Source organism: Zerene cesonia, chromosome 14, assembly GCF_012273895.1.
Source record: "Zerene cesonia ecotype Mississippi chromosome 14, Zerene_cesonia_1.1, whole genome shotgun sequence".
NCBI lineage: Eukaryota > Metazoa > Arthropoda > Insecta > Lepidoptera > Pieridae > Zerene > Zerene cesonia.
The window spans coordinates 4,864,554-4,876,360 of NC_052115.1; the positions used below are offsets into that span (position 1 = coordinate 4,864,554).

The 11,807-nt window shown below is 32.5% G+C and overlaps 1 protein-coding gene across 5 annotated transcripts in view; it reads left to right on the forward strand.

The window, feature by feature from the left end:
• LOC119831756 (Down syndrome cell adhesion molecule-like protein Dscam2) overlaps nt 1-11,807 on the forward strand; it is a 130,483-nt gene that overhangs the window by 74,748 nt on the left and 43,928 nt on the right. For 4 of the 5 annotated variants that reach the window (XM_038355242.1, XM_038355246.1, XM_038355245.1 and 1 more), the window contains exon 3: nt 3,039-3,154. In XM_038355242.1, the coding sequence (XP_038211170.1) occupies nt 3,039-3,154 (116 nt within the window). The remainder of the gene's footprint in view (nt 1-3,038; nt 3,155-11,807) is intronic. The other variant, XM_038355244.1, reaches the window with a different exon arrangement.

The following is an 11,807-nucleotide window of genomic DNA, read 5'->3' on the forward strand; positions in this document are numbered from 1 at the left end:
TTCTTTTTTAGATATCGCATTGAGAAACGCTACGACGCTTTACATACTTAATCGTGATCAAAAACGTCTCTTTCTAGTCCTCCTTAAATAAAAGCATGAAACTACCACAAACAATTCTACAAGTAAACACGCAAAACAAACCAAGCCTTAAATATCATGCATACGAAACTTCTATATTGTGTTATAGTAAACAAGCACGAAAGTTGCCGTTCCTGTCGCTTAACATCACGTTCATAATAACGCAATTAGAGGCGTCAAGGTGGAGCCTAATAGCTGTAGGTAGGTATACCGAGCAGGTACAGACGGCAGTCGCGGTTCCAGTGAAATTAAACGGAAATCGAAAACTGTGGCTTGCGGAGCGAACGTACCTAAAGGTTGGGATTGAAGAGACATAGCTAGCGGACAATGGTTATATGAATTTAATCGTAAAAAGAATTGGTTGCTTTAATTTTGGAAGATAACCAGAAAGAATTTAACTGCTTTAAAGATCCTAAATATTTGAAAAGAAAACCTAGTTTACTGGAGTAATGTTTGAATTTTATATTACATACACGAAAAACCGTTTTGGTAGTTATTTGGTATCCAAATACAATAATACATTAGTAATGAGATCAAGCTTCTATGGATACCACGCCTATAAGCTGATGTATTGTGAAATAAGAAATTGAGTTGCACCGGCACTTTCACCAAAATTATGTGATAAAAATCATTAGTGGCAATTGTGGGGTGTTATTTACATAATGCTATCATGTCTTACACACATTGGGTATAGAATTCATATAAGTTAACTGTTCACTAAAACTGTCCGTATCCCGTAGGAACATCGGGATAAACAGTTGCCTATATGTTAATCCAGTTGTCCAGCTGTCTACGTACCAAATTTCATGGCAATCAGTTCAGTGGATGTTGCTTAAAAGAGCAACAAACACACACACATCCTTACAAACTTTCGCATTTATAATATTAGTAGGATAGGAAGTAGGATTATAATATAGGTAGGACAGTAGGACGATTCACTTAGATCGGAAGATAGCAATTCATAGATATTCTATAGTTAAAATTGTGAAGATAAGGTACTTCTCTTTAGTTAAATAATTATATTAATTTTTCAATCGCTTTCGCTAACGCTCATATTTGAGTTCGACCAGAACGATGGTGTCTGAGATTCTCAGAATAGTCGATATCTTGATTCTGTTTATTGAACTGAAATCATCACAGCGGTAATGTGCTGGGTAGAATTCAGAATATTTTGCGAGATTGACTGGTAGAATAACGTTTCTTTGTAATTTTCCTCATAGCAATATATAATAATAGCTTTCCACCCGCGGCTTCGCCTGCGTGGAATTCGGTTATATCGCGCGACATGGTAAGGAGTAGCCTATAGGTTTTCCCAAGGTCTGGACCATTTGTCAAAATTGGTTAAGTGGTTTAGTTGTGAAAGAATCTTACATAATTTTATGTTTGTCAATAAGGAACTTCCATACAAACTTTCATCCCCTATTTCAACCCCTTCTTCACTTTTTATTGCAATAAAAAGTATCTTATGTCCTTTCCCAAGTTCAGTTCTATCATCATACCAAATTTCATCAAAATCAGTTCAGTGGTTTTGGCGTGAAAGCGTAACAGACAGACAGAGTTACTTTCGCATTTATAATATTAGTAGGGACTTAACGATATTAATTAAAGATTTCGACCAAATAAATTACTTACAATGAGTATTATGTGACATAATCGCCATTAAAAGAATTATCTTATATATCGTGAATCGTGATCAAAATGACATTTGGATTTAAATCTTATCAAAATTAAAATAATTATTTTTGTCAAACAATTATCGATGAGACTTAATAGAATTTTTGTGAACCAAAGACCTTTAATAGCATTACTTTATTAGCTTTTCTTTTTATATCACGGGAATAGCACATACATAAAAAATTTTAATATGACAACTAACATATCCTTCCTACTATCCTACTAATATTATAAATGCGAAAGTTTGTAATGATGTGTGTGTGTCTGTTGCTCTTTCACGCAAAAGCTACTGAACCGATTGCAATGAAATTTGTTACGTAGACAGCTGGACAACTGGAATAACATATAGGCAACTTTTTATCCCGATATTTTAACGAGATACGGACTTACGCGGGTGAATCTTCTTTATATGATTGACGTGAAGGTAACGTATACTTAATAGAATTAGGTACTAATTTTAATAGCTATACAATAAAGCATGAATCAGAGAAATTAAACAGTCTTATAAAACTTGTTAAATAATAATTCGTTGTCCATATCCTTACCCTTCGAATAGTTAGATTATTCTAAATATATCTCCGTGCAGCAAAGAATCATGTTGCGGTTGACTTCCTTTGCAGAACCCTTACCGATATGATCAGGAAATTTGATTAATTTTGTCGCTTTAAACTTAAATATTTTAAGATCATTTTATCGTGGGAAAATATTGCATTATCAGTTCAATATTTCCCCACGCCACCCGGGGAAGAAGCTGTAGGTTATGTCGAATTCATACCGACTAAAACCCACTGTGTTCTGTCGAGCCGCAATAGTGATGGGGAAATGGATACTTGAACTATCACGAACCTGCAGATTTATCATTAATAGCGGTTGTTCAATACCTATTTGTAAGTAAGCTGTTATACATTTTACTGACCTAAATAGTTCGATATTGATAAATCCTCATTATAAAATCTCCACTACCGCTAATGTGGTGTCGATGAATAGAATATTCTAAAGCCAATGACTGTGATTCAAAATTCAAATACAGAAATACATTGAAGCACTCTTGAGTATGAATTTGTTATTTAACATATAATGTTATAAGCATAGATATTTTGTTGTTCGTCTGCGCCAGAAGTGTTTTTTTAAGTTTATAAATACACATTATTATATATTGTATAATATACTTATACATAGACATACGTACAGATATGAATTTATGGCTGTAGCGTATCTTCAGACAGTTTGTTTTACCCATAATTATTCATACAACAATCGTTATTCACAACTATCCTCTGTTGCAGCAGTGCCAGCATCCCCAGAGCCTCGGCGGCTGACCATCTCGGAGCCGCAGCATCACGTGGAGTTCACCAATGACACCGGCGTCATTCTCACTTGCTCTACTAGAGGCCAGTACGAGGTAATAAACTGCAAATCACACCGCAAAGTATAACAATAAAATTTTTTATCAAGATAGGAATGTTATTATAAGAATACGTCATGACGTAGTTCGATCATTCTTACTTTTATTTCTATAAATGTTTATTTTTGAACTTCAATTAATATATATTATAATTTTATTTACTCATTTAACTAGTAATACGGAATTCGTAGAAGACTTTCGTTTTCTTTTAATTTTAAACGGAATACGATATATACACCTGAAATATAATGAATAATAATAAAACATTTGCCCAATCAACGCCCATTTAGCAATCAAATAATATACGTCATGATTATTACTTTAGCCTTTTGGATAAAGCAGATTAAATTTTAAAGCACTCGCTCATATACAAAGACTTGATTTTAAACAAAATTAAGGTTTATTCTTAGCGCGGGCCAGCGGCAAATTAATGTCATTTAACCGCATTCAAACTGTGTACTCCTTGCTAAGCGAAGTCAAATATAAAGTTTCGCCATTCAAGCGAGTTTGGGGAAGTTTACGGTCGTTCAGACCAACCGGGAAATAAAGATATGCGCCCAGCCTTTCACAAAATACAGAACCGATGGGCGGGTTGACGCTAAGTTTATCGTATGGAAGGTTCTCGAACGTACGGAGATAGAGTACATGAGGGTATTTTAAGACCAGGCGGGCGGCATATGGTTTGACATTTATTCGCACGTATTTTTAAGAATCTATGACGCGATGCCGTGCCAGATAGCGTGCACATCTTTGAAGAAGTTTAGAAATCTACGCAGTTAATATTAAATTAAAGTATTGTCGTGTATATGAGAGTACCTGGAGGCGACTTCGTTTCTATGGTAATATATGACAAAGAGTATTGCTACTACGAAACGAAATGAAAGCCATTTTATACTACACTTACTCCAATATCTACAAAAAATTGCTAGTAACCCGAAATGATTATTAAAAAAAAACTTCCGACTTGTCCAGAAAGGGTGATACCACTCCAATTTCTACATCTATTTTTTATCGGATATTGTTGTCATTAGGATTATGAAACATTAAAATAATCGTGTCCATCGGTTAAAAACCCACGGTGTTCTCGAGTAACGAAACCAAAATGACTTTTATGAATACATATTACAGATCTCATGTATAATCCATATCATACAAATTTATCCATCTGATAACGTTCTTATATAAATAAGTTTAAAGAGAGCTTTACTTAGATATTAATAAATCATTAATTAAATTCACTGCGGTATGTAGTGTATCTCAGCCATTCCCGAAGGCGTCTTCCTAATTATATCACTTGTCAAAATTTCCCAATTATAATTGGCGGCAAACGCTAGATCCCTCCAATTAATTAATAAATGTAGTATTTGCTACTAGTGTTTGCTGGATGAAACTTATTTATTTTTAACTAATAACCGATAATCCTAAAAATTATATTTAGAATACTGGTGTATAGGAAATTGTAATACTAAGAAATAGGCTAATCTACTGTTATACTGAACAAAATCTGGGAGAAAATTTAATTAAAAAGTTACTTTGTTTCACATTTTTATTGGTACCTAAAAGTTTTGGTTTTTAGTTAATAAAAATTTTATATTTTTTGGAAGACTAGCTGCGCCCCGCGGTTTCACTCGCGTAAGTCCGTATCCCGTAGGAATATCGGGAAAAAAGTTGCCTTCATGTTATTCCAGATGTCTACGTATCAAATTTTATTGCAATCGTTTCAGTAGTTTTTGCGTGTAAGAGCAACAAACACACACACATCATTACAAACTCTCGTATTTATAATATTAGTAGGATTTTAAAAATTTTCATCAGTGTTTGTGATGCTAACCTCCTAGTGATAACGAATATATAGACAATCTCTTATATTTGGTGCAGTCGTTTAGAAATTACATGCTTAAAAATATTTCGGTGATTTATTTCCATTTATATAGATAATTATATACATGTATATATATACACCCGTCATGGTAAAGACTTGCAATAAGTAAACTGTCTCAAGAACGTCCGACGTTTCAACTGAAGATATATTCATTACCCACGACATCAACGGTTGTGAAAACCTACAAAGATAGCTAAGCAAAAAGTGTATAAATCCGAAACAAAAGTAAAGGGGTCACATTATCTCGGAGGGCAAAAGCTGGGGAGTCGCTGCAGACAATCGCGAAATAGGGGTCACGATAGAAAACTAATGAAGTACCGGCACTGCTTTTACGAAATTGAATATTAGCACAGATTTTGGTTCGCTGACATTTTTGGGAAAATGTAGCATTACGGAGCTGTGTAGAAATTGCATTGTGGAAAAAACTTCCACTTCGACCAGTTAAATGATTTTTGTAAATTTTTTAATAAAAAATTGCATATTCAAGTTTATTCGTTTTATTTTATGCTTATTTAAATATAGAACAGCGGACATAAGAATATGTTTAATGGTATTTTGTATTATGGGGTGTAAAAAATTAACATGTACATTTCACACAAATATTCGCTGTAATCGACTTTCAAAGCATTTAACTTTTTTATTTATATTAGAGCGCGCTACTAAGTAGGCTGTCTGATCGTAAGCGTAAAGCGATTGTAACGGTATGGTCTCTGCAAATTCGTTGTCCGCTCTTGAATGGTTAGAGATTAGGAATAAAGGAGTGAACTGGGAAGGATGAGGAAAAAAAGATACAGGCCTCCGGTTCCCCATAACAGTAGCATTAGCATCTATTATTAGCATAGTAGCATCTATTTCAAAATATACATTTCTTCTGTGTATGTGTGTGTTTTGGCGCCTCCAAAGATTCATTTCTATTATTATATAGGACAATGATTTAGATTTTCAATTCGAAATCGGCCGAAGCTGCAAGCATAAACTTTTAAATTTACTGTATAAATATCGCAATTACCTTAGAGATCTTCCGTACATTTTACAAAACTTTATTTTAACTTAACTTGGCGTTTCTAATAAGACAGTTCATTATACTATAGTATACGTACCTACTTTGAGTTTTGATTGACGTAAATATTAAAGTTTTAAGACCCTTGCGAATTATTAAACAAGTTTCAAGTACAATTTTACAGAGTGGGTACATAATGTTTCCTTTAGAACCCGAACAAAGTTGATCAATATCATTAACAAAATATCAATTTAAGTACAACTCTTCTAATTCCATTGTTTTAAAGTACATGAATAGATACTCAATTGCAAAGCGATTAATTTTTTAACCATTTTCGATCATGAAAAATAAGGTCGGTTTAATTGTGATCCATATAATAGGTGTGAGTTATAGATGAAATGTATTAGTAGATTAAATAGCGTTATACGAAAATAATAGTTTATGCATATTTTGATAAATGCTTTTATAGTTTTCAATAATAAACGGAAGATATTGCTCGCAATGTAAACCTCCACTTGATGTTAAATGTTAAATTTAAGTCCATGCGGGTGAACCCGCATGTGGAAGCTAACTAGGTTAATATTAAATTAATTAATTAGTAAACTAATTTTCAAACTATACGCACTAACTTTCTTGGAATTTTAACTGTCAAAATTGTGGGTTTATGTTTTCCAAATACAGCGATACTCTTATAGAAACCTGCAGCTAAAATATAATATATAATAATGTATAATAATTATGAAATAATTTATTATCTGTATGTAAAAATAACCAGCCTCGTTGTGATGTAAATTTTTATACATAAAACATCAATCGACAAAAGCAAAGAAAACCTCCGAGATATTTCCATTGAACGTGATCTTAAAAATTATACGCTTTTTTAAATCTTGCAAAGTAAAATACATTTCAAGAGCATTGAATACTAAAGTATTCATAAATGAAACACAAAACGTATAAAAACGTTATCGTAACTGTAGCACTTGGAATAAATCATGCGGCATTTTCGAGGTAAAATTGAAAATATGCCCGTATTTGCATATGAACACAATCCTCCGCAAATACCCGGTACTAGAACTATCTCGGGTGCCTCATGTCCTCTTCAAATAGACGACCTTTGCTCGGCTCATACACGCTTTCCATAACCGCGCAAAATGAATAAAAACGCCATAAAATAAAGTCTACGTAATGGAATTTTTTCCACCGATGATCCAGTGGAATGTGCCGATTAAATTTTATTCTATTCGCTTTGAACTAAAATGAAATTTGCAAAAACATCACGGAGGTTATACCACTTTGTAAATAGATGGCTATGTCTTGTTTCAATTTGGTCTCGTCGATATACTTAAATGGATTGTAAAACCTTGATGATCGCTTTAATTGAAACTACAAAGTAATGTTACTATGTCGCCGTCGTTCTGTGTTTTGAAAACAATGTTTTATTGATATAAATAAATTGCCATATTGAAGGATACGGTTTTCGTCGTAATGTGATTCAAAAGTTCTACGAGCAAAGAGGCTAACCAAACGAAGGTTTCTTGGACTCTTAACGGCCGTCCTTTCTAACAAAACTAAACTTCCATCAAAGTCGAAAGTATAAAGAATAATATAAAACTTTCAAAGGATCATCCCCTTAGTTTCTTTTTATTCCTTTGGAGAATTGTGAATTATATAAGTGTAAAGAAATGAATGAAAAAGTTTGCTAAGCGTAATTTCTCAAGATAACGCAATTTATCATAAAATCGTCTGTGTGAATTCCCTGTACTCATATCGACTTATTTATACCAATTAAATCGTAATATTATTTTAAAATCTAAAATGCTTTTTGTTTACTTTTACATTTCAAGTTTGATTTTAATGCTTTAAACTGTGTAGACTTTTTTTATCATTCACCATTTACGTCAATCGGCTGAAAACGTATAGAGGTATCGGGTAGGTAACAAAACCAAAAATATGCAGTCACCTTGCGAACCACCTTAATTTTTCGAAACATCATTTAAAAATACATACGTATGACTATATTCTTATATAGTCATAGGTGAATGTGTTAACCGTGACTGTGCGGGACAAGCCGCGGTCGTAAAGCTACTTATCATATAAAACTGGTTACACTATACGTTTATAGAAACTCATACCAACAAACACATTTCGCGAACTTGGAATTACAAAAAAAAATATTGGCTGACAAGGGGGAAAAAACTCATGAATGTATTCCGGCCACAATTCTTCACAATTCATTTACGTCACGTGACATTTATTAAAGTGTGGACTTTGTTGCCACGGAAATAGGATATTTAATATAAATTGTACCGGGAGATGATAAAGCATACAGCAGCTTAGCACAGATTTATTGTGGTTGGCGAACCAATTATTCAGTGCAGACGTAGGTATTGTCAGTGTGATGGTGCCTTGCAAACGCATTGTGCTTCCTTCGCTACGAACACGAGATTGCATTTGTTAACATAATTAGTTCCATGCAAGTTTTCTATGGGCTACGTCCTAGCGGAATAATGGACAATAGAACGGTGCTCCTGAATACTGAATAACGCGTAATCGAACCAAAACACACCGTCAGAACGCATACAACACGTATTTTGAAGACTTAAGGTTTCGAATAAGAATTACATACCTATGTATTTAGTAATCTGTGGTAAGGGTTAATTGAACACAGACTATTGATTTTAATCTATACATATAGTTATATATAATATTCAATTACATCTTATAGAAGCACTTTTGAATCGTCATTTTACACATTTTAACATTTAAAAACGCTTCAATAAGCAGTTCCTATAGAAAAGAGCTGTCAAGAAACTTTGTAGTTGCTCTTTAAACATGACGCATTTTTTGAAAGAGTTAGTAGGTAGTTTATTATAATTTATTGTAAGGTAATTTATTATTTTAATTTGGCTATGCTATTTGGATACCTATAAGACAAATGTAAACGGAAAAGAATAAAAATTAATATCAAATAAATATATTTTAACAATTTCAAGTCTAAATATTATTTATATTTTAATTTTATCTCGCTAACTTTATGAACAGCCTCCCGAATGATCATCAATCACTCACGTCTTGCGAACTAAATGAAATATCGAGAATTAAGATTGATGTTGAAACAAATACTTATATAGGCTGGTTACTGAGATAAAGATAAGATAGGTATATTACCTATAATAATATTCATACTTCAATTTCAATGTAGTGTTTGAAAGGACACAAACAAAAAAAAAATGTTTTTAAAGTTTGTTCTAAAATTAATGCTTTGAGTTTGTCTGCGACTAATAGTGACCAGAGGCTTTATTCATGAACAATAAAATTTACTTATGTACGTTTAACAATAAAAATAAATATTCCTATTGGAAATGCAAGGACACTGAATATCCAAGCTAACTATATGCAAAAGCTAAATAAAGCATTATCATTAATCTACCAGAATGCAAAGCTATAAATAATAATGTAAATATACATAGCAAATATACTTAGTGTGTTACGCAGGAAATGCGAATGAATATGTCCTGTGGGGGGGACACGTAAACATCGGAACGAGTAAAGTGGCGAAGCTAAAACCGCAGTTGCGGTCATCGGCAAACTTAGCAGCGAAAGACGTACAGTTTCAGTGAAATCTACTGTAAAATGGTGCACATTCGCTGTAATAATTATACCAATATGTGTAAATTTCAGCGTGCAAACGATTCCATATCTAATCACTTGAATCGCGACTTATGTTTATTCGGATTTTTCATATATATGCTTCAATAGAATAATATTATATTTAATTGGAAAACTAGAAATGTACAGTAAATTAATATTTTATTAAAGAAATTGGTAAAGTTATAATTAGGAAAAACGTGTTCTACCAACGAGTTTGATAACACACATTTGATACATAGTTTCCAAAGTGCTATGAAGCTAAATCAAATGATAGATAAAAGTAAAAAAGTTTATGTGTATAAGCATGTTACGACCAACGTAGAGTCTACCTACTGGCAGTCTTTCATCATTTTTAGCTTTAAACGCCCACACTAAGCTTTGGGGTTGTTAATAACTTGTAATTAACTATGAAATAAATATTATTAATTTAACATCCAGTTTTCAACATGTTTAAAATTCAATTACGACAAAGTACAGTATACAAAGGTTTTATCACCCAAATTACATTATAAGGGTCACAACTTACATTAAAACAATAGACAACATTTAATTTTAAACAGTTGTTTACCCTAGAAATTATAACTTTCTTTAAATGTCGACGTGTTTAAATATTGCTCCATGCTCCAGATAGGAATGTGGGACAAGAAAAACAAAGCAGAATCGCCAAATAATTAACGAACGAAAAATTGAGCTACCCTCCGTGAATACAGTTTAATTAATTATGAAGTCTCGTATTGATCTTCATAAAACGTGGTTAGAATTGAATGCCTAATTAATCTCCCAAATTTGTTTCATTTATCACGATTTTTCTTAATTATTCGCTTTATAGGTTTTATGCAAATTCCTTTGTCTTTGTTTTTATATACCATAAATTGTTTTTGGTTTAAATATAATGTCTATACTTTGAGATTTGATGCTACATTTTTTTATAGTCTGCAAATGATTTTCAAATGCCATAATCATTTGCATTTGGCAACTTGCCAGCGTTTTTTTTCTGACTAAAATAAATTCACGATTAAACCATGCCAATAATTTGTGGTGATCATTATTTTATATGACAGAATACAAACGAATTTATACAAAGATAAACGGTGGAAAAAGACGTCGACGGTAAAAGGCTCGCGAGGGAACGAAATTTCGGGGCTTATAACATTCCCGAATATTCCCTAAAGGATTATAAATAACGGCTTATTGTGTATGAACTGTCGCACGAAACGCTACATATCAACAACTTTTTTAATATTCATTTATGAGCCTGTAGTCTGCGCGTGGAATCACTACTCTTTACGTTTGTTTTTAATAATGTTTTATTTAATTAAAAAATGATACATACAGTCGCAAAATCATGCAATTATACTGCCTCGTGTTTTTTGCGTTCTACTTATGTATATTTAGGTACTATACTTTATTACATATAGTCTTACAAATGAAACATAAAATACAATTTATTAGCAAGGTAAATATTACATTTACAACAATGCTTTCCCTTATTTACTAGGTTATGAACCAGTATCTCAGAAGACAGTCTCTTCCCTTAAACTTTATACACATAACATTTGTAATTTTATTTCACAATTAGCTGCGCCCCGTGGTTACACCCGCGTAAGTCCGTATCCCGTAGGGATATCGGGACAAAAAGTTGCCTATATGTTATTCCAGTTGTCCAGCTGTCTATGTACCAAATTTCATTGCAATCGGTTCAGTAGATTTTGCGTGAAAGAGCAACAAACACATACACATCCTTACAAACTTTCGCATTTATAATATTAGTAGGAAGTAGGATTTATGTTTCAATAATTAAAAAAAACAATAATAATATGGAACTATGCATATTCTAATAAATAAAATATCAGCTCACATTTTACAAAGGAGTGGGAATTTGAGTTATGTAAAAGTTTGTGGTCCAATAAGCTTACAAACTAAACTCAGCGTTTTCAAAGATGCCACATCCTACACATGCACTGAAACATTTTGAATATTTCACCAAGCCAGAAAGCTAAGTTTAGCTCATATTTTGTGAGATTCTTACTAAAAATATTGTTATATTTGTAACAAAGGGATTGTTGGGAATAAGCTTTTAACACTTAATATAATTATTTTAAATCAGAATTTAGAAC